Below are 22,050 nucleotides of genomic sequence, written 5' to 3' on the forward strand. Positions count from 1 at the left end.
TTGGAGGCAGGTCGAAGCAGTGAAAGCTAAGTACAAGTTCCACCAACTTTCTCGCTCATCACACTTCTACCCAATCGAACACTTTCGTTGATACGACATGGAGGACTACCCAGTCAAACATCTGACCTCTGGTCAAGCATTCTCACGACCTTGGATGCTGCTCAACCCACATCACACGACACAAGGATGGTCCCGAGAACAAGTAGATCCTGGAGTGGAAGCCTTTCATCGCACCCTCCCAGACTACAACGAGACGCGGTTACATGAATTGCCTACAGTGGCTCAGGAGCTCGGCCTCGCTCAAGTGTTCATCAAGGACGAATCTACACGTTTTGGATTACCAGCTTTCAAAGTCCTAGGCGCCAGTTACGCAATACATCGAACGATCTGCAAGAAACTGGGCCTTCCGGCTTCTACCACTCTGCAGCAACTCAAGGATAATATATTGAAGAACCAAGATGGGTCGATCCGACTTGTGACATGCTCCGAAGGCAATTGGGGTCGGGCTTGCGGAAGGATGGCGAAGATCTATGGATTACCCGTGACGATATATGTACCAGGATTCATGAGCGAGTATACCCAGAACTTGCTACGCGGCGAAGGTGCGGAGGTCAAGGTTTTGGAAGGTGGGAGCTACGATGACTCCATTGCTGCTACCAGGCGTGATTCGGAGGAGACTGGCGCTTTGATGGTGATGGATGTCAGTTGGGATGGGTATGCGGAGATTCCAAAGGTGAGCTGAAGAAAGTGTCTGTGATCGCTGCCTCAATTAACAATCTTCGAAGTGGGTTACAGACGGATACAGCACAATGCTTACAGAAGCGGATCGACAAATTGCTGCCTCGGCGACTAATGCTGAGCCGAATACGTTTTTCGTCTCTGTTGGAGTTGGCAGCTGGGCTCACTCAACAGTGGCTCACTACAAAGCTGCCAATCCAAATAACGACATAATCGCGGTGGAGCCTGATACCGCTGCTTCGTTGAAAGAGTCTCTGCACGCTGGGGAACTGACGCCGATAGAAACTGGCGATACGATCATGGCTGGCATGAACTGCGGTACCACATCCACGATCGCTTGGCCAATTCTAAAAACCGGGGTGACAGCCGCTGTCACCGTGACTGATCATGAATCACACCAAAGTGTCGAGTTCCTCAAGAAGAACGAAGTCAATGCTGGACCTTGTGGCGCCGCAACACTGGCTGCTTTGCGGAAATACGCGACAACATTGACTGCTGCAGAAAGAAGTAGCATGGTAGTGCTGTTGTTCAGTACTGAAGGCTGGAGGAACTATGAGATCCCGAGCTGAAGTGTGTGCAGTTCCGAGCAGAGCGCTCTGCAGGAGGGAAGCACCAGCAGCTCCTGGGAGCGTTTCTTCCGCAAACGAACTCTTCTCATCTATGGTTTATTCACGTCTCAATCTATCATCATCTACAGACTCAAATCAATCAAGATCTTACAATTCTGATTGTCCTTCTGAGTCAAAGTCTCCAGTCCTTCCTTCACCACATCCTCCAGCCTAATCCTCTTCGTAATCAAAGGACGAGGATCCATCTTCCCTGTCTCTATGGCTGCAATAACTTCCTTGAAGTCACTCGATAAATATGCCAAGCTACTAGACATCGTTATCTCCTTCGATATCATCGGAAATGAATAGTAAGTTGTCGTGTTGGTTGACACGAAGAGGTTGATCAAGGTGCCTTTAGCGCGTAAGCAAGCGAGTGCAGTATCCATCGTCGGTCCAACACCTGCACAATCGAACACCATGTCGACGCCATCAGGTGCACCGAGCGCTTTGGGGGCTTCAGCGGGAACGTTATCGGTCAGGGGATTGTACGATGCGATGGCTCCTAGTTGCAATGCGAATTCTCTTCGGCTCAGTGTTGGCTCTGACACTGCGATTCGAGTCACGCCTTTGGCTCGTAGTCCAAGAAGTGTCGCAGCTCCAATCGGACCACCACCTGCGAAGCGAAACATGTTTAGTGACATTGATCGAACTCTCTTCGATGTTGCGATGTCTCACCAATGATCAACGCCGTCGAGTTCTCCGTAATTTGATCCCTCACAAGACTGATGCCATGCCATGCCACAGCTAAAGGCTCAACAAGTGCTAAGCACAATCATCAGCAATTCAGCTCAATCCAACACAGTAGACAGAACTCAATACCTCCGACATCACAATCGATCCCCTCCGGCAATTTGAATACCAGATCCTCCGGAATCACAGCCCCATCCCCCATCCCTCCAGTCTTAGTATTAATTCCATAAAACCCCGTCTGCCGACAAACATTCGTCGCCCCAGTCTTACATGCCGAACAACTCCCATCGAAAATAGTAGGCATGACAGCGACTTTATCACCAACCTACCCCTTTCAACATCAGCCAATCCCTCAATCCTCATTCTCATCATAGCTCAAACCTCCCCAATCCCTCAAAACCCACAAGAAAATAAAAGTGCTACAACTCACCTTCAAAACCCCCTTACACCCCTCCCCAACAGCCCTCACTACTCCCGAAAACTCATGTCCCATCGCAATCGGCAAACTCGCCCCCGTAATCGGATGCGGTGTTTTCAAAGTATCCGCAAACATCTGCTCATGGAAAAAATGTAAATCACTTCCGCAGAGTCCGCAGAATTTATTTTCGATTGCGATATGGCCTGGTAAAAGAGCTGGATGCTCGACTTGTTCAATTCGGAGATCGCATTTGTCGTGGAAGAATGCTGAGCGGATGGTTTGGGGGAGGGAAGATGTTGCCATTGTGCCGATTTGAGAAGGAGAGTCTCTCTTAGAATTGTATGAATGAACAAGTGCCGAAGAAGGAAAGATACTCTATGGACTTATATTTGTTGGACTTCTGTTGTTCTGGTTCCTCATTGCCGCGTATGCCACGGAAGCCCTCATCCCCCGCTCATAGCTATGCTGCAGCTCCGCTCAGTGCCTACTGAGAGGGTATTGGCGAGTCAGTCGTATAATGGATGAAATCCACTGCCGTACCGGTCACGATCCATGGCAAGACCCATGTTTCGCACGACGTGTCAGTTTATTGCGAAGGATGATCAGACGAGAATGTAAGCTGGAGTGGAAGGGGCAAGTCAGTGTTCGCTGACAGCGAATGCAACATCAATCAATATCTGACTCAAATTGCGGTTAATTCCCGGCGCCATTTGAACCATCATTCTGTGGTTGCATAACTACTTAGTGTGCATAATTTGCACAATTCCATTTGTTCGTTTCCTCCTCATCGTATCATTCCCCTTCAATTCACTCCCCTAATCCTTGAAGTTGGTAGCTGGGCCCTTAGGATTGTACTTGCGACCAGGGAACTGGTCGAAAAGACCATAATCAAGCTTGCCCAGCTGTGGGCAGCTCAGTCCCCCAACGATCGGACCGACATACTTGTTCAACAGCGCCGTAATAGGCGAAAGGTTGCCAATAACATTGTTCAATGCATCTGGAATACCCTGTTGCAAAAGCTGAAAGCTGAAGCAAGCGAAGTTGTTGCCGGTGAAGAGTGTTTGAGCGTTGTAGACTCCGCCAGAGAAGTTGGCAAGGTTGACGCCAGTGAAAGTGTTGACTTTGCCGGTGTTACCGCCGAATTTGAGAGTGCGTGGATATGCGAGGTAGCCGATTGCGACATCGCCGACGACGTCTTGAGCTTCGTAGGGAGCGTAAGATGGACGGCGGTACCAGTCTTCTGGAACGCGCTCTTGGCCTGGGAGCCACTTGAAGTTGCCTGGGCCGCCGCTAGTGTCGACACCGAAGAATGAGGCGAAGTTGTAGCCATCGAGGTAGCCGGCTGGAACTTCTGCGGAGTGATTGCTCATCACTGTGTGGGGTCAGCTCGAGTTTCTGGCACGATAAGCTGAATGAAGTGCACTTACGATTGATGACGAAGTTGTAAGCGGCAGGTACAACAACGACGGTTGAGAAAGCACCAGTGAAGTAGTATGGGTTATTGGCGATGGACTCATCTTGAGCCTCCTCGAACTTGGCACGGAACTTGTCCAAGGTGTACCGATCACTGCCATCCTCGACGGCGATGTTGTAAACTTGCTCGAATCGAGTGATGTTCAGGGAGTGTGCATCTCCATTGTTGATGTATGAGTCACCGCGACCAATGCTGGAGTCTCCTTCGTAGATGTTGTGCGAAAAGGAGAGGCCTTGTCCAGTACCGATGAGGGGATTGGTAAGAGGGAATTCTGGCAAAGGGCCGCCGATAGACCAAACACCCTCGACAACATTGCCAGTCGTCGCAATGGCATAGACAGCGAGGGCAGCAGAGATTCTTGGGCCCAGATTGTACAAGGCACCCAGACCGCTGACGGTTTGTGCGATTGATGCGATGCCGTTTCTTGGCTGTAAAGGAGTCAGTAACAACACAAACCGATGCATCGACGCAAGGCGCGTATTGCGAGACTCACGAGGTAGCCATGGTTACTGGCAGCGTTGAGACCTGGGCAAGGTCCACGGATATCACCGGGGCCTGGCTTGATGAACTCATGCTCGCCGCTCACGGACACGAGCTGGTCTGCATTGTTGTTAGTGACCGTCACTTCAATTGGTAAAGGAGTATTGATGCATACCTTGCTCATCGAAGGTTGGGCAAAGACGAGTGCCACAGTTGGACTGCGCACGAGAGATGCCAAGGGCATCCTCTTGACGCTTGACCAAGTCACTGCCCTCGAGGTCGGCATAGAGTGACCTGATTTCGTGTGGAATGCCATCGATGCCCCTTCGCATGCCTGGGAAGGCAGACGCTCCAAGAGCACTGGCCAGGATGAGTGTGGTCTTCATGCTGGATGAGAGCAGATTGTTGTTGGTTTGAGGAGGTGATGGGAGGATAGGGAGACATGAAGGGGATTCCTACAGGTCTTTTATATGCATTGCTCCGTCGAATCCCCTGTGGAGTCGTGCTCACGCAATTTGATTCTACCATTGCGGTGGGACATGATCGTCCCTCGAACATCGTCGCCACTGCTCGTGGTACATGCAAAATCGCTTAGCACGAGCAGGCCGACTCCGTCGAAAGGTCGATCACTTCCTCTGAGGTCTAGCAAGAACGCCACAGCGGAAGAAACCAGCATTCCAAAAATCTGCGAAAGCGGATACGACCTTACCACATGTAGCAAAGATGTGCCGCTGGGCGTCTAGGTCAGCAAGACTTCTTGCAGTAAGTTCGTGGGTTCTGCACACGGTCGTCAGGCGAAATATGCACCGTTGGGCCAATGGTCGCCGTTAGGTGTTGTTGTAGCCCTCCGATGCAACGTGTTGAGGATAAATCGCCGCCTTTGCCGCTGCTTGATTGATCACGACATATCAAAGCAGACGTAGGTGGTACTCGGCGAGCAGAATGCTTTCTGCAGTCTTGATGACTCTGACGGCGTGAATCTACTTGGAATGAGGCCGTCGTCGCCAATACCTCTGCGGAGTCGGGAGCTGAGTCTGTACTGTGGCACCCAGCTCCTGGCTATCGCAAAGAGAGACTCAACACAAAGGTGACCAGCCGCCACAGCAAAGCTGACCATCTCCGGATTCTCTAGAGGCCCCCAAGCCGTCGATCGCACAGCCTTGGACACAAGCTTGAGCACAAGCTTAATGCGTGGAGCCAACTGGTAAGGCAAGGAGCGCAGTAGTGCATGAACTGCCCGAACTACTTCGGCGTGAACCCCACCGTGCGCCACCGACAACAGCATCAATGGGGAAGTTATGTTGCTGAGAGTGCTAACCAATGAGGCTCGGGCTGATGACTGCATGGGCGTAGCAGTAACATGAGGTGATGTCCGCATGTAGTCGATAGTGCCAAGCACAACGAAACCTTAATTCTTGCGCCATAGGTAAAATGCGCTCAGGGAGCACACAGTCACCTCTACTGCAGCACTACAGACCAGTAACGAGGAAGCTGATATTTGGGATGCTTTGACAGGCCGTCGATCTATTCGGCAGTTTCGGTAGATCCCCAGGCACGCCATACCCTTGCTTGATGGCGATGAGGGTCTGCCTTGTTGATTGCTCTTGTTCTGCGACAGTCCGATGTTTGCGATGGTCTGACAAATATGCGTTGTACATCTTGCCTGTTCTGCGTAACCTGCGCGCTCGCACTGGAAGAACGGACGTTGAGGTCACCGTCTGTGTTGGCAAGGGTGGCGTGAATTATGTCGCGGTATGTGTGAGTGGCGTGCTTGACGAGAATTCCTGGCGTTGGGAGACTCCCAGCTTTGGGAAACCCCAGTGTGGCCGTTCCACAGTCGCCCGTCGATGCCACCGGGGCTCATACTGAACGCTTCCTCATACAGTCATATAGACATGCCCAAATACTATACACAATCATACAAGCTACCAAGATCCCTTGTCCATGTCCGGCTACACAACCAAATACAAGCTCGTCAGCAGGCTAGGCCCGATGAACAAACCAAACCAGAAGATCGCATTGCCTAGCACGACCTTGTCTCTCAGAAACTTCGTCTTGCTCAACATGACCAGCGGCATCTGCATCAGCTGCATCGTGAACAGATACCCCCTGACCTTTCTGAACAACACAGCCATGCACAGCTCGTGCACCAAGGCACTGAGTAAGAAGGTCACAAACGTAGCTGCAGTCTTCGACAGCTTGAACGCACTGATGCTGCTCTGGTAGACGTGTCGCAAGAGAAAATTGTGAACAGGTCGATTCCAGTCTCGCGCATATTGGTCCCAGGTGACACTGTTCCACCAGTCGCCATAAAAGCCTCTGTCCGCGAAGTAAGTGAGCTCGGCGAGGACGTTGAGGATGCATTCCCAGATGAGATACCAGGTCAGCAATTGCTCTATGAGCATTGGGAAGAGCATGTCAGAGACGATGAACGGGAATTCTTGCCACCGCTGGTCCAGCGTCATTCCGGCTTCTTTCATGTCGACCGTCTTACGGACCAAGGGGTAAATGAAGCCTTGAGAGATGACTTGCATCACGCAGAGGACGCCAAATGTTGCTGTCGTCTTTTCGAGCACATACCACCAATTGATCTTGTCCTGTCGAGGGTAGGCGAGCTCGTAGACCAAGGTCGGTAGGCATATCCACTCCACTGAGTTGTACAAGGTCAAGTTGTTCGGATAGGCGAGGCTATCGCTGTCAGCTTTGCCACGCAACTCTTTGTTGAGCTCTAGAATTTCGCGGTTGATGACGGCGACCATCACATGCAATTGATCTGCACTCAGTCGCTGACCAGATTCAATAGCCTTTGCGACAGTTGCCACGTCGGATTGCTCGCTCTTCAGATTAACGGACGTCTTGGGACCGAATGAAGTACGGCGACGCATATTGGACGACATCTGAGCGACGTCGACGGCAGAGGTGAGGAATTCCTTGTCCTCCGACACTGGACTTGTAGGTGGAGAGTGTATTGGTTCCAGCCTTTCCAGTTCCATCAGTTTCTCTCGAAGGAGTTGTTTTCGCTTGTAGACGCCAGAAAGGTAGCCGTTATAGAATGCGAATGAGTGCTGCTTCATCAGGAACACCAGACCATGGAGTACCACGAAGATGGTGTGTGTCCAGGGCCACTCGCGGTAATACGCAAAGGCTATGACAGCTCCGAGATAAACTGCCTGCCATATGTTCTGTATGATCCACCCGGTCCGTGACCATTTGATCCAGCCGCGCAGTACCAGTTTCTGAAGGAACAGTCCCTCCAAGGTGAGCAGACACATGGCTAGGTCTGTCACTCCCAGGAGAACGACATCGCGGCTCATCATCAGTTTGAAGACTTGGTTGCCGCCCAGGACGCTACCATATTCTCGCCAATTCCGTAGGGCGACTTGGACGAAGATCAAGAACATGCAGATCCAAAATAGAGTGAAGAAGCCAAAGAAAGGGCTATCGGAGCTCGATGGGTTCTGGCGATCGAACCTCGTGAAGCGGCGTGTAAAGACCAGATCTCGAAATCGCATGCGTTTCTTGTTTCCCTTCTCTTCTTCCTCGCGCTCGATGCCTCTGCGTAAGACTTCGCGGATCGCGGGATCATCGGCGGTGAGAATGTACCTTCCTTTGCGGTCCGTCTTCTTCAGATTGATCTGTATGCTATTCCGTTTGCCATGGTTCGCGGGAGGTAGGTCGTCGTCCAGGAGACCGGCATCGCCCATGGTGACATTCGAAGGTCGCAAACCGACGTCGAGGCTTCTCCTGCTGTTCACGATGAGCGTATCTGGGTCTACCTCCAAGTCATCATAGTTGTCCATAAGCTCGTCGTCCGAGTTCGAACTCGAAGTCGGAGTGGAGCTCCCGGGTCCTCCATCCTTGCTCTCTTCCTTGGGTTTCCGACTGGCATTCGACCAGGGCTGCTGCTCCAGCTCGACGACCCCATCGCCGCCCACCGTCCCTGTTATCTGCGCGGCATCGATGGCGTTGGTGGAGTGGAGAGGCATCTGTGTACCACCATCGGCTGCTCTGGACATGTCAAGCTCGCAGTAGCACGGGGCCGCTCAGGCCAGGATGGCTTTTCTGGTTGCTCGTACTGTACCTGCAGCACGCCCGACCCAGCCGATGTCTGAAACTCGGGGCGACCCAGATGCGGCGGCGATGATGCAGGCTGCTGTCGCAGTGGTGAAGACTGATTCCCGCGCGTGACGGCCAACACACCGCCGCCGCCGCCGCGCCATGCTTTTCGGACTGCCATCATCGGAGGAGCAGAACATCAGCGGATGACGTCGCCGCACGCCGGAGCGCGTCCGTGGGTGCTGTCCCGCCGAGGTGATTCCAGGGTACAGCAGCAAAAGAAGCTCATGGCCGCGATATCGTCGTCGTAGGCTTCCTCGTCATCGCCCACAGCCATGGCTGCTGACTGCACCGCCAGCAGCACCACGCAAGCTGGTCGCCGGCCGCTGCTGTGTGTTGGTGGTGGTGTCGCTGGTGACATTGAGCCTGAATATGAAACCACAGGGTCCTGCTCAAAGCGCGCCAGGAATTGCGGAGCCGAGAAAACAGCGGAAAGTCATTCTGCAGAGAAATATTGCTGCTGTTGCTGCTGCTGCTGCTTCCTCCCTCTGCACGTCCGGCCTGCACCCCGCTGCTCCTCCCTGCCGCTCTGCACAATATGGCTACCACCGCCCAGGACGATGTCAACATGCAGGTCGACACCGACACCACCAACGACGAGGTCCTGCTCGCCGCTACCAACCACGACCTCGAGGCTTTGAAAAAGTTGCTGCGGACGGGTTCTGCACGCATTCAGGATCCAGAGACCGGCTTTTCTCCCCTGCACGCGGCCATTGCAGCGTGCGAGCCAGATGAGGACTCTAAGGAGGAGTCGGTGCCCGCGGGCGATGCTGTCCACGGCAATGCTCTGACCGAAGAGTCGGCCTTGGCTACCGTCCAGCTTCTGTTTGAGAACGGTGCCATTTGGAACGAGCTGGACAACAACGACGAGACTCCCGGCTGCTTGGCGCTGAGGCTCGGTCTGAAGAACGTCTACGAAGCTGTTGTGGCTGCTGGTGTGCGCGCCGAACTTCTCTTCAACCGGCTGGACGAATATGCCCCGCTTCCAGATGGAGGGGAAGACGAAGAGATGGAAGACGAGGAGATCACCGGTTTTGAGCCTAGCCCTGCAGACGTTCCCGAAGCGAATGGAAACGCGAACGGCGATGGCGCTGTCGGTGTCTCTGGATTCGAGCCTGCACCAAATCCATCCACGAAATTCGCCGACCAAGCTGCTGCGGGCGCCGCGCCAGAGATCACACAGACCAACGGGGATGGCGAGCTCTCGAACCCAAACGTCGATAACCCAGCCTACCTCGCATCGAAACTCACCTACTCCGAAGGCCGTCTCCTCGACTCCGACAAGAATGCAGTGATGATGGGTGCGTAAAGAGAGTGACATACTAGACGTGGTGATCGATACTAATAATTCACAGACTGGGAGACCGAGATCATGAAGTGCTCTGCTGACCAACTATGCCCGAAGAAGGGCCTGCGCACGATGAACATTGGTCACGGCATGGGCATCGTCGATCGCATGTTCATGGAGAACGAGCCGGAGATGCACTACATTGTCGAGGCACACCCCGAGGTCCTGCAGCACATTCGGAACACAGGCTGGTACGAGAAGAAGAACGTACGAGTCTGCGAGGGAAGATGGCAGGATGTGCTCCCCAAGCTCGTCGCAGAGGGAGTTGTGCTTGATGGCATGTACTACGATACCTATGCTGAGGATTACAAGGACTTGAAAGAGCTCTTCTCGGAATACGTGATCCAGCTCCTGGACAGCAATGGCAAGTTCGGTTTCTACAACGGCCTCGGAGCGGATCGCCAGATCTGCTACGATGTATACACCAAGGTGGTTGAGATTGAACTTTTCGATGCTGGTCTGGATGTCGAATGGACCACACTTCAGGTTCCTTCGCTGGTGGGCGCTTGGGACGGCATCCGTCGACCTTACTGGACCGTGCCGGAATATCGCCTGCCGACATGCAAGTTCATCGGTCAAACTGCTGGAGCTCCTTGAGCGGCTGTCTATGATGATGACGCACCCTTGCCGCCATTAGCAGCCTGTTTCGGCCTCTGCGGCAGAGCTTGACTGCCTTGTTTGCTCATCGACTGCTTCCAGTCAGGAATCAGCTCATTGCTGGGCCGACTTTCCTCGTTCAGCACCTTCGCAGCCGCCTCGCTCCCCAACACAGGCAATCGCTTCAAACCTTGACTCTGAAACGGTTTCGGCACAAGCTTTGGGTCCAATAATCCCACCTGTACGAGCACCGACGCTTGATCCCAATACAAATGCTCGTGCACCAAACGTCCCCCACGCATCGCCACGATTGAAACGACCGCAATGTGTACGACCTTATTCGTTGCCTTCACACCAGGCAAAAGCCAAGGCACTTCTTGCGTGTGCTTGAAAGAGAGAACCATTTCATCCACCACCTGATCAGTCCCATTTGTCCGACTGACCAATCTGATGCTCAGCGAAGGCGGATTCTTCGGAATGAAATAGTCTCGATAGAAGATGAATAGATCCTGCTGGCCAATGCCGCCCGTCATCGTCGGAACGCAATTCAAATACGAATCCTGCAGTCAACACTATTAGCACGCATGAACCGGTAACACTTATGAATGAGTTTCAATCTACTCACCGGCACCATCATCCCCGCCACCCCTTCTGCACTCTTCTTCCCAAACACCTGATTCGAATACTCCTCCTTGAATGGCTCCAAATCAATTTCTTTCTTAAACCCCCTCCTCAAGCATCCAATCGTCCTCGTCCAACTCAACGCTCCCGCAACTCCATCCCACGTGTCCAAATCCCTCTCCGCAAATCCCACAAGCGCATTCTTATAATGATAAGATTTTACTGCAGCAGGAGCGAAAGGTTGATTTCCGGCTAAATGCACCAGAACTTGGAGTTGAGTTGGGTAGGTTGCTTTTGGAGAGGGGAGATGATTGGGGTAGTAGCAAATTAGACTGTTGAGTTTGGGTTGCGGTTTGAGGTGGAAGTCTAAGCAGACTGCGGCGGCTTGGTTGAAGGCTATGATGGAGTAGGTTTCACCCAGTTCGAGGTCGTCGGCGAGGTGTTTAAGTTGGGTTGTGTAAGACTTGAGATCTGAAGGATCGAATGGCAAGTAAGTCTGTTATGTCGGTGTGAGCATTTGAAGCTGACATGGTTTTCTTTGGTCGTGGTTTTCTTGGTTCTCAATTATCTTGTTGCACACTGATTTCTAACGTACCGCATCGAAGCCCTCTTCACGAAGGTGGTTCAGGAAATCCTCATCGAATTCGTCGTCGTCGGCTGTTACGGTCACGGGAAGTCTTTTCTTGAAACTATTTGGTAGCGGATTTATTCATATGGACTTTGCTTCTATGCAAGATGAGGGGGAAACTGCTCACTTGTCAAAAGAGAGGAAGCTGCTCATCTTCAATCGCTTTTCTGGTCGTATCACAATGGACAGGCTGTTCTTCTACTTTGGTAGCTGGTAGTTTGTGATTCGCGAAAGCTTGGTTGGCGTAAGTGAATGTTGGTCGATCCTTCCCCAAGAAGATCCAACGGAAGCCTTACGTCATCCCGCGCATTTCCCTTTTTCGATCACCAGCAGTTCTGACGGATTCGATACTGCGCCCGAGACACACTTCCTATCATTTATTACTGTCCCAAGACGTATTCCCGGGAGCGGCTTCGAGAACCCTTAGAGTGCTTCACGTAGGCGGAACCGAGCTGGCTGTCCTTCTAGTCCATATTGCCGCGCCGCTCTTGCTACAGCAAAAGTCCTCTCTGTGGCAAATCAGCTTTGCGACAACTATCTGTCTGAGCTCTTCCCGAAAATCTTCTGCAGTGTATCAGGCCACATATCTGGTCACAACTACCAAAGTGAACTTTGTAAGATCATTACTCGTCACCATAGGGCGCAAGCACAAGCCCAAGCGTGGCCAGGTGCCAGAAGCCAATTCCAAAAGCAAAGGCAAAAAAGGCAGCTGGAGGAACAGCTTAGCGAGAAGATTTGCGCAAGCAAATTCCGATTTCTTTCTCGGCGCCATGGGGAACGAAGAAAGCACGCCGATTGATGAGTCGACGCCACCGAACACCCTGTCGGCTAGAACGCTCGAGGCGTTGGCAGATTATATCAAAAGTGGCAAAGTCAAGAAAGTCGTGGTTATGACAGGAGCAGGTATCAGCACGAGTGCCGGTATCCCGGATTTCCGAAGTCCAGAGACAGGATTGTATGCGAATCTGGCAAGGTTGAACTTACCATACGCAGAGGCTGTCTTCGACATCAGTTATTTCAGAGAAAATCCAGAGCCTTTCTATGCGCTGGCCCACGAGCTGTACCCTGGCAAGTACCGTCCGAGTATCACACACTCATTCATAAGTCTGCTCCACAAAAAGGGTCTGCTGCTGAAGTGCTTCACGCAGAACATAGACTGCTTGGAGCAAGAAGCTGGTGTGCCGGAAGAGAAGATGATAGCAGCGCATGGCTCTTTTGCGAAACAGAGTTGCATCGAGTGCAAAGAGCCATACCCTAGGGACGAGATCCAAGTACACGTCGAGAACAAGACCATCCCACGTTGCCACTTCTGCAAAGGATTGGTAAAGCCTGAGATTGTGTTCTTTGGTGAGGCACTTCCAGCTGCATTTTTTGACAATCGAGATCTCCCCCGCGAGGCAGATCTTGCTATAGTCATGGGCACAAGCTTGACTGTGCAACCGTTTGCAAGCCTTCCAGGCTTCGCTCGAGAAGAGACGCCACGACTCTTGATCAACAAGGAGCGGGTGGGAAATCTCGGCACTCGGGCGGACGACGTCTTACTATTGGAGGACTGCGATGGAGGCGTGAAAAGACTTGCGGAAGCATGTGGCTGGCTCGAAGAACTCGAAGCTTTGTGGGCAGAGACATCATCAAAGGCAGGAACAGACATTGGCAAGACCGCGGACGAGCAGCCGGGACCAGAGAAGACCAAGGATGAGCAACTCGAAGCCGAGATCGCCAAGCTGACAAAAGATGTGGACGAGACGCTCAATTTGTCTCGGTGGCACACGGACAAGGTGAAGAGTGAGAAGCTACCGGGCGAAAGGTCCAAGTCAGACAAGAAATACGAAGCACCTGCTAGTGGCCTTGGCCACGTGTTCGTAGGAAGTGCGACGGACTCAACACACACGGCAACAGCACCCAAAGTGGATGGCTCCGGATCAGTCGGGCAGAACAGCAGCGAGAAGGACACCAGTGGCGATGGCTCAAAGTTGTGAGATGCTGGAATTACGAATTGTGCCTCGGAAATTCGAATTATCCCCGTCAACTCCAATGCCGACTTCCCGGCTCACTCAATATCCTTGTCAGGCTTGTTGACTCCACTCAGGTCTGGAGTTGCCCACGGGGAAGTTCGACAGCGATGCGAACTAATTCAAAACCCACAATGCTCACGATAACTAATCATTTTTTTCAACATATAAGACAGGCAGCTTCCTCCATACTCGATCTACTGGAAGCACTCTACTTGCACCACTACAAAAATAAATGAGCCATACAATAGAGTAACACATCTGCCGGATCGCGCAAGGTCCCGCTCCAGCATGTCAGCCGCCAGAACACGCGTATTCGCACCTTCTGGATGCGAGTCTCGGCCACGCTTCGAACCAAGTGCCGGTCGAACCGCACCACTATCGATCCGCGCTGACCCCCATCACAGTGGAGCTGGCGGTATCTTGTTCCACTATTTGGATGTCCGGCCGGTACAGCATCACCAATCGAGAAAAGTGCTTGTCGATAGTCGCATAGGCTCTCTTTCCATGATCATGGAGGTCGGCGTTATGCACAGAAGATGGCATCCCGCGCAAAGGGCCGGCTGAAGTGCACGCGGGAAGCACGCGCTTCTGAGATCGATTATGAACCCATAAGAAGAAGTGCCGCGCGCTCGTGTCGTTGTGAGCTTGAAGCACTGGTCTTCGGCTGTGACTCTGGAACGTTTCCATCACCTTGTCCCGCACACGCTTGTTCCTGCGGATCTCACTGATCGACGAAGTCCTTTGCCTACGATGGCAGATGACGCCTCCCGGATCGAGAGGGTACATGATCTCGGCTCTTTCAAGAATCAAATGGAGCTGACCAAATGTCCAAATCGATTAGCTTCATACCCATGACCTCGAACTTGGTGCTACAGAAGTCCTCAAGCGGCATTTTGCACGCCACGTTGTTGCAACACGTCCAGTCTCTCAACGGAAACTCGATTTTGAGCACGCGAGACCGAGATGGCTTAGAGAGTGAGTTATGTCCTATCTCGGTTTGCGCAGTTTTCGTACTAAGCAATGTCCAGATGTGTTGCTGAGGCCACTGGAGTCTTCTTCTATGTCCTGCCTGGAATTGCGGCGATCGCGGCGTTCACTGTGAGTAAAGCAAACGCTGGGTATGGAAGCATCTTCGCTATAGGTAAGATATAATGGGAATCCTCTTTGGAGTGCTGAAACTAATGGCTTACAACCTAGGGCTTGCCTTTGCTATGGGTATCGCCTTTGCCATCATCGTTTGTGCACCTGTGTCTGGAGGTCACTTCAACCCCTGCATAACCATCTGCTTCGCCATCTTCCAAGGCTTTCCACTCAGAAAGGTGCCGCACTACATTTTCAGTCAGCTACTGGGTGGCTTCCTTGCTGCTCTATTCTTGATGGGCATGTATCATGTACAGCTCGGCGACTACGAACACACATTGAGGACAGCTGGAGCATCATCTATGGTTTTCGAAGGGGGTCCGGCTAGTGTGCTTTGCTCGTTCCCTGGTCTGGCTCAGACGAACCTGGGTTATCTTTTCTTCATCGAGTTCTTCACCAGCGCCTACGTCGTAAGTCAATCGTGAGAGTCGCTTTTGGCAAGACTGACGGAAACAAGGGCCTCGTCATCTGGGCTGTGCTCGATCCTGCAAACCCTTTTGTCTCACCATCCGCTGCGCCCTTCATGATCGGCCTGGCTTATGCGACCATCGTTTGGGGCTTCGGCGGCATTACTGTTGGCCTTAATACCGCAAGAGATCTCGGACCTCGAATCGTCGCGGCAATCTTCTATGGCAAAGAAGCTTTCACATATTATCATTATGCTTGGATTCCGATTCTCGTCAATATTCCTGCCACAGTTTTTGCTGTCAGCTTCTATGAAGTGTTCTTCAGAGACAGTCTGCAGAAGATTGGCAAAGGTGCTGCTTTTCACGAGAACGGGGAGGAAGGATTGGCTCTGCATTTGACCAAGACTGGGATTAGTGCTCATCACGATAAGATGTTGGTTGAGGCGGTTGGTGAGAAGATGGCTTGAGCAGATTGATGAGCTCAACAGTAAGGCAGAGTCCTCTGGCACGATTGGGAATTACAAGTGCACACAACATCGATGGCAGCTGCAGCTGGCAAAGAGTCACTTACTAATGTCGCAGCAGAATGCAAACTACTGCAGCGGGCCCATGCACCTGCACAGGCATTGCATGTAAGGTACCTTCTCATGCAGCCAACAAAGACGAGGGAATCTTCAAGGTTCTTCTGCGGTAAGCGATTCCAACGCACGTAACAAAGCTGCTGCCTTTTTCGAGCATGCAGCTCACCGAGTAGCATGGGCATTTCGCTCTTTGCAGCTTCGTTGTCGCGATTGACATGGCGCCATCTAGCAACGAGCTCAAGCGTCAAACTCAATCCCTATAGCACAACACAGCAACCCCACTTTGATTGCTGCATCCAGTAAATGCCGACACAGACTCCATGTTGCTTCACAGCTTGCAGATGACGCCTTCAGCAGATGCAACAATCTAACAGACAGGACCATGCAAGAGTATACTAATGCGACAATGCCTATCTGCAACCCTGCAGCTTCCGATTCATTTGATCATCCAACAATTTCTCCACAATGTCCGCAGGCACACTCTACACATTCAAAGGCTCCGGTAACAGCTACAAAGTCCGCCTACTCGAAGCACTGTTAGGCATCCAACTCAAACACGAAGAACTCGACTTCCTCGCCGACCAGCAACATTCGCCAGAATTCCTCAAAATCAACCCGCGAGGAGAAGTTCCTTGCCTCGTGGATGGCGATAAAACATTCAACGACTCCAGCTCCATCCTCACATGGCTAGCAGGAAAATGGGGCGATGGAGGCAAAAGTCAAGGACCTTCGTCTTACTGGTCTAATGATCTCTATGAGCAAGCTCAGATCATCAATTGGGTGAGCATATCACGTCCTTGATCGTCTACACGGAAAGTCGTTCTCTGATGACAACAACTCACAGCTCGCCTTCGCAAACTCCTGGGTCCAATACGGCGTCTTCACCAACCGCGCCATCCTCTCCTACAACGGACCCTACAACGGCCTCGGAAACAACCAACAATGGTCGCAAGAGAAACTCGACGTCTTTCTCGAAGAAGGCGCTCTTCGTGGAAATCAGTCTCTCAAAATCCTCGATAAACAGTTGGAGTCCAACGAGTGGTTGGTGCTCGGTCGCCCGACGATCGCGGATATTAGCGTGTTCGTGTACATTTCGTTGGCGGAGATGGGAGATATTAGTTTGAAACCTTATGAGAATGTGAGGAAGTGGATTGAGAGGATTAAGGGTTTGAAGGGATTCTTTCCTATTGAAGGGTTGGATAATCCGCTTTTGCATTTGGAGAGGTGGAAGAGTGCTGGGAGGGAGAAGCCGTTGAATGTGGGGAAGTAAGTGGTTGGGAGAGAGACAATGAGTTGGTCGTTCAGCAAATGCTTGAAACAGACGGCACATCAACATATGCTTCCGAATTGCGTAGACAAAGCTATCGATTCGTCATCGACGACTTTCGATCCCATACCACGACACACTGCACCCTTGAGGTGCCCATTATCTTCTTGCTACCATGTTGCTACTGCGCGTCTCCGGATCCTCAACATGACTACTCCAATATAGCCGACGTGATTCTGTCCAGTGGAGTGAGCTGATCGCAAGCCAAAGGCCACGCCTGGCGCATCGCCGCCAAACTGGAGAGATCCAGCGTGCTCGCAACATTGGTGGTTCTGCGAATGAGACGAGATCTGACTGGCCAAGCGCCCGGGGCGATGTTCAGCTCGGGAATTGAGTCAGTCGACTTGACGATTCTGATGCTGTCCATCACGTTGAGTAGCTCTTGTTATTGAGCACCACTATCGCTTTCCCCGACTTCTTTGCGCTCGTCTCCAGCGGCTTTCGTGGTGACTTTCGGGGAGGGCGGGGAGTCGATTGTGTCCATTCGATTGTCAGCTCAGTGTCCCCGACGTTAGGTTCTGTTGGTCAAGACTTACCTTGTTGCTCAATCAGGAACTTGCGCATGCGAGGTAGAGCGAACCTCAACAACGACGCCCATCCCATGTCTGCAGCTCCAGCTTGTGCATAGCTAACAAATCGGTTCGCGCCCTCCCTTTTGTTCCATCCGCACACATAGAGTAGCAATACTAGACCAGTCACTGCCAATCTACGCTGGCGACATCCTTTTGATCTCGAGTCAGCCGATCATCCTTCTCGGTAACCATTCGTAGTCTTACCTTTATCCCTGGACCGTAGTCCAGTGCCGAGCAAGAAAAGGGTCAACAGTATCGACAGCCTTGCCGGCTCCCTTCGTTCCACCTTGCATCCAAGTAATGTTTCCTGGACAACATCGACTGCTGTTTCGATTTCGCGGAGGCAAAAAAGGGCGACTCGCGTGGCGAGTTTCTGAACGGTTGAAGCCATTTTGTGGGCGGCCTTTGGTTGTATCAGTAAGGCACAGGGCGTTCGTGCGTGTAAAGAATGCTGCAGTGCGCCAGGAAATGTATTGAATGTGAAGCGGCTACTAGTCGCTCGAGGAAGTGAATAGGAGTTGAATCGATCATGTGGGAAGAGGAGCAAGTGAAGGGGTGCGACTCGAGACACGTTTTCACATGTGATAGATTTGATTTTCGATACAACAACGTTGCTTCAATGCCTATAAGACTGCGAGAATAGTTTCCATCTGCATTAGTAGTATACACAACGATCGAATGGCTGAACATCGTCCCTGCACATGCCCTTCACTTAAGTGATAGACAGGTTGTTAGTTGTTCCGGACAGCCGGTATCCCTAACTGGCAAGTGCTAGAACATTGAACTGACTCTTTGATCAGACCACGATCAAACAACGGGCAAACACGAGAGAGAGACTATTAAGGCAGAGAGAGATACATCGTAGATAGAAGTAAGCAATACAAGCAGTCTTCTCCCTAATAACCTTCTACTAGGGCTACTATAAGCACATTAAACTTTGTCCTATTATGCTCTGCAACACTCAAAAAACGCATCACGAAGTCCAATATGGCTGCAAAATGCCTATTGTATTCCAGTTTGTCGCTCTGAGGCCGTGCCATTGTAGATGTGGCATGGCAGAAACTCTAAATTTGTGGCCATTCACTTGATTTTAGCCGTTTCCGTTCTAGCGTGCTTCTTGCGGCCCCATACGCTTCCGCCGCTATAGACAACACTGCTGCTACACTACTCGTTCATCTTGTCACCACTGTCTCCGACACAAACGCCACTTACTATCATCGCTCAACGAGATCACCACTTGCACTCCAGTCGGACTCTTCGTTTTTTGTTCGCCCGCTCTTCACGACCGGCTTTCTTTTCCCGACTGGCCCCACCTGGACTCGAGATCCATTTGACACAGCCGTGCCACTCGAACTCATTCACTGTGGCCTTTACTCTGAGGTCCCACCAGAGTACTCGACAGCATCTCACCGGCACCAACAGAAGTCGACAGCTTCCACGTTCTGCGACACGCACGCAGCTCATTCATCAGACTCGTGACCAGCCAGATTCATCCTGTCGCCAGCGTCTAGTCACCTCTAGTCATGTCTTCCGCGACTTATAAGCCACGAACCCTTCTCAGCTCCTCTCCACGATCCATCGCCAAAGCCATGGCGAAGGACCAACCACCCAAGAAGGGTGTCGCCTACAAGCCGAAGAAGAAGAAGAGCTCCGATTCCACCGCCGCACAAGTTGGCCCAGTCCAAGACACACTGTCTCTACCAAGCTCGGGCCCGGAATCTGACGATGATGACGGCGATGACATGCCTCTCACTGTCTCCAACGCCTCGCTGATCAACCGCAAGCGTAAGCGCACCACCACGACAGCACCCGAACAACCCACCGACAAGCCAAAGAAGGCTCAAGTCTCAGCGCCAATCTCTCGTCCACGCCCACAAACCCTGCGACGTCAAGCTCCGGCCACGCCTCACGATCCAGAGAATGCCCCTTCCACGGAGGCGATGTGCCGTGCGATGAGACAGGACGCTAGAATTGGGCTCAGAGAGTTTTCAGACGTTGAAAAGCGCGACTTTTGCATGGTGCACCTCCCAATATACCTTGGCACAGCAACCATGACCACTTCACCATTCCAGATCGATCAATGGATCGAGTCTTGGTGGAACAGGCATGGCAAGCAGTCGTGGGCGAAGACCAAGAAACGTCAGCGGGAGCTCGAGAGTGCCTCGAGTGGCAGTGATGCCTCCACGCTATCAACGAGCGATGCCTTCCGGGTCATGAAGGGTCACAGAGCGCCACGTAAGGCTCTGAACAGCGTTCTTCAACCGCAGATACCATTCTCGGAGCTGCCCAAGATTGAAAAGAAATCCAAGGAACGCAAATCGGACGCTGGAGAAGGAGAGGGGGAGGTGCCGCGAGCACATTCCACCAACAAGAAAGCACGCACTGACACAAGCGAACCTCACGCTGACTTGTTACGCCAAATGGATGGTGCTGGCGAAGACCGTTCCTCCACGTCGCGTGAGGCTTCTGATGGCAAGGACACACCAATCTCCGGGTGGAAGGACGTTGGCCGGGCTCCAGAGAAAGCGGTCAAGAAAGCTGATACCACTCGATCCCGCGCTATGACTGGTCGTGAAGCAATCGCTCTGGCCGAAAAGCAGAATCGCGAGGCACGCGAAGAGGCTGAGCGCAAGACGTATGATAAGAAGCAAGCTAAGGTTGACGGCGAGATCGCCGAGCGCCTGACAGAGCCAGGTCTGGTCCCAAAGGTCGATGTGCCGAGTTTCGGGGCTTACAACGATTTGGAGAGTCTGGGTATTGGCAAGAGGTAGGCCGAGAATGCAAGTTCGAGGGTATGGTTGACGAAAAGCTGAATTGTTGAGAATGTCGGTCAGCTAGCGTATGAGACTGATGAAGAAGTATAAGGCGGCCAGCCTGAGGAACGATTAAGACATTGCAGCGTGAACTCGTAACATGCTGAGGGCGACTGAAATAGCTTTGCCAGTATGTCAAATTCATGATTCGAATGAAAGAGCACTGAAACTTTCGACTGCCGGACCTGTGTTTGATTTCTCGCATTCGCATTTCGCAGTAGCATGTATCATGGGCCAGATCGTTGTTAGTCTTGAGAACCGTCGCGTGCTGTTTCCTCCTCAGATACTGGTTTCAACTTGGACTTGGCACGTTTAATGGCCTTCTCGATGGGCGTCTCAACCACAGGCTCGACCTTTGGTACCGACAAGCGACCATCAACGAACTCAAGTCCAAGGCTGCGGAAAGTATCAAGCACGCTTTGAACAAGATCGTCTTCGCTACCTGTGGAACCCGTATCGTTTTCGCCATGTTGCTGTAGTTGTTTCATAGATTCCATGACTAGGGTGGTCGTATGCGGCTCCGGTGTACCTTGGTAGGGCCAGGTGACACCCAGGACTTCTTGCACCCAGATCAGATCGTGGAGACGTCGTAGCTCATATACCTCGTGCTTGTTTTCGTCGACTTCTCTTTTGATCCAATGCCGGTCGAGAAACCTAAACATATGCTCGACTTTCTTGCATATCTGCGAGAAGGTATTCCTTTGACGCGAGTATGCTGACAGAACTGCAATTGGGACACTGGGGCGATCGATGCTCTCTCCGTCCTGTAGAGCGGAGATAACCGCGGCTGCTTCTTGACAGTAGGCTTTGATCGCAGATTCCAGGCGTCGGTAAAGACTCTCTCCGTTCAGTTCGCCAGTTTCTGTCCGACCGTGTTTTGTGAATGTGCAAAACTCATGAATCGCAGTATAAGTATCCATGTAGGTACTCAGGGTATATTGTGCGATGTTGACCTGTTGATCGTGAATCTGTCTAACAGAATATATTTCCGCGATCCGATCCTCGATCCAAGCAAGAGTGGGAGCTGGGTTGTCGCGCGTCTCTTTGCGCGATGGCGGCTTTGGCGGCTGCTGAAAGCTGGAGGCCCCATCATCTTGAGACATGATTTCGAAGAATGATTTCTTGATCTCAGGAAGACGAGAAGTTGTGAATACTCTCTTGTAGTTATTCCAGGCAGCAGGGACTGCCCCACGCACTCACCGGTCTATCGGAGTCATGTCCTGCTAAACGGCACCTCTGAAGCTTCCGAATGACTTCTTTCGTAGTGACTTATTTTGTCTGGGCAGGGAGACTGGCCAAATCGATATGGCATTTGATGCACGACGTACCGAAGGGTTAAGAGGTCACTAGAGCATGGGAAAGAGTCGTTGTCGCGTTCTTGGCGGTGACGTCAATGCAATCGACTTCGTCTCCTCCTATGGCCAACACATCGTCGAACACCCGTTTTCATGCAAACATAGGAGATCCGAAGAGACTG

At 52.0% G+C, this 22,050-nt stretch overlaps 11 protein-coding genes across 11 annotated transcripts; 6 read left to right on the forward strand and 5 right to left on the reverse strand.

Moving 5' to 3' along the window:
• Positions 1-97: 97 nt before the first annotated feature.
• Positions 98-1,307, forward strand: CKM354_001191700 (uncharacterized protein; the record flags this gene model as incomplete). Its single annotated transcript, XM_044807426.1, has 2 exons — positions 98-733; positions 786-1,307. 2 exons carry the CDS (start codon positions 98-100, stop codon positions 1,305-1,307), a joined length of 1,158 nt encoding a protein of 385 aa, XP_044663361.1.
• A 122-nt stretch (positions 1,308-1,429) lies between these two features.
• On the reverse strand, positions 1,430-2,757 carry CKM354_001191800 (uncharacterized protein; the record flags this gene model as incomplete). Its single annotated transcript, XM_044807427.1, has 4 exons — positions 1,430-1,959; positions 2,022-2,108; positions 2,166-2,361; positions 2,467-2,757. The coding sequence occupies 4 exons, from the start codon at positions 2,755-2,757 to the stop codon at positions 1,430-1,432; spliced, it is 1,104 nt and encodes a 367-aa protein (XP_044663362.1).
• Positions 2,758-3,269: 512 nt separating this feature from the next.
• Positions 3,270-4,794, reverse strand: CKM354_001191900 (uncharacterized protein; the record flags this gene model as incomplete). Its single annotated transcript, XM_044807428.1, has 4 exons — positions 3,270-3,826; positions 3,882-4,356; positions 4,422-4,528; positions 4,584-4,794. 4 exons carry the CDS (start codon positions 4,792-4,794, stop codon positions 3,270-3,272), a joined length of 1,350 nt encoding a protein of 449 aa, XP_044663363.1.
• A 1,566-nt stretch (positions 4,795-6,360) lies between these two features.
• On the reverse strand, positions 6,361-8,648 carry CKM354_001192000 (uncharacterized protein; the record flags this gene model as incomplete). The annotated part of the gene is made up of 2 exons (XM_044807429.1): positions 6,361-8,416; positions 8,485-8,648. The coding sequence occupies 2 exons, from the start codon at positions 8,646-8,648 to the stop codon at positions 6,361-6,363; spliced, it is 2,220 nt and encodes a 739-aa protein (XP_044663364.1).
• A 414-nt stretch (positions 8,649-9,062) lies between these two features.
• On the forward strand, positions 9,063-10,469 carry CKM354_001192100 (protein-arginine N5-methyltransferase; the record flags this gene model as incomplete). Its single annotated transcript, XM_044807430.1, has 2 exons — positions 9,063-9,825; positions 9,880-10,469. The coding sequence occupies 2 exons, from the start codon at positions 9,063-9,065 to the stop codon at positions 10,467-10,469; spliced, it is 1,353 nt and encodes a 450-aa protein (XP_044663365.1).
• Positions 10,470-10,477: 8 nt separating this feature from the next.
• CKM354_001192200 (uncharacterized protein) lies at positions 10,478-11,871 on the reverse strand (the record flags this gene model as incomplete). The annotated part of the gene is made up of 4 exons (XM_044807431.1): positions 10,478-11,029; positions 11,095-11,586; positions 11,686-11,779; positions 11,846-11,871. 4 exons carry the CDS (start codon positions 11,869-11,871, stop codon positions 10,478-10,480), a joined length of 1,164 nt encoding a protein of 387 aa, XP_044663366.1.
• Positions 11,872-12,488: 617 nt separating this feature from the next.
• CKM354_001192300 (uncharacterized protein) lies at positions 12,489-13,697 on the forward strand (the record flags this gene model as incomplete). Its single annotated transcript, XM_044807432.1, has 1 exon — positions 12,489-13,697. One exon carries the CDS (start codon positions 12,489-12,491, stop codon positions 13,695-13,697), a length of 1,209 nt encoding a protein of 402 aa, XP_044663367.1.
• Positions 13,698-14,483: 786 nt separating this feature from the next.
• On the forward strand, positions 14,484-15,747 carry CKM354_001192400 (uncharacterized protein; the record flags this gene model as incomplete). The annotated part of the gene is made up of 5 exons (XM_044807433.1): positions 14,484-14,513; positions 14,575-14,708; positions 14,762-14,874; positions 14,931-15,283; positions 15,331-15,747. The coding sequence occupies 5 exons, from the start codon at positions 14,484-14,486 to the stop codon at positions 15,745-15,747; spliced, it is 1,047 nt and encodes a 348-aa protein (XP_044663368.1).
• Positions 15,748-16,326: 579 nt separating this feature from the next.
• CKM354_001192500 (uncharacterized protein) lies at positions 16,327-17,131 on the forward strand (the record flags this gene model as incomplete). Its single annotated transcript, XM_044807434.1, has 2 exons — positions 16,327-16,641; positions 16,706-17,131. 2 exons carry the CDS (start codon positions 16,327-16,329, stop codon positions 17,129-17,131), a joined length of 741 nt encoding a protein of 246 aa, XP_044663369.1.
• Positions 17,132-19,349: 2,218 nt separating this feature from the next.
• CKM354_001192600 (uncharacterized protein) lies at positions 19,350-20,531 on the forward strand (the record flags this gene model as incomplete). The annotated part of the gene is made up of 1 exon (XM_044807435.1): positions 19,350-20,531. One exon carries the CDS (start codon positions 19,350-19,352, stop codon positions 20,529-20,531), a length of 1,182 nt encoding a protein of 393 aa, XP_044663370.1.
• Positions 20,532-20,818: 287 nt separating this feature from the next.
• CKM354_001192700 (uncharacterized protein) lies at positions 20,819-21,676 on the reverse strand (the record flags this gene model as incomplete). Its single annotated transcript, XM_044807436.1, has 1 exon — positions 20,819-21,676. The coding sequence occupies one exon, from the start codon at positions 21,674-21,676 to the stop codon at positions 20,819-20,821; it is 858 nt and encodes a 285-aa protein (XP_044663371.1).
• Positions 21,677-22,050: the final 374 nt, after the last annotated feature.

Source organism: Cercospora kikuchii (genome assembly GCF_019650295.1).
Source record: "Cercospora kikuchii DNA, contig_00008, whole genome shotgun sequence".
Classification (NCBI taxonomy): domain Eukaryota; kingdom Fungi; phylum Ascomycota; class Dothideomycetes; order Mycosphaerellales; family Mycosphaerellaceae; genus Cercospora; species Cercospora kikuchii.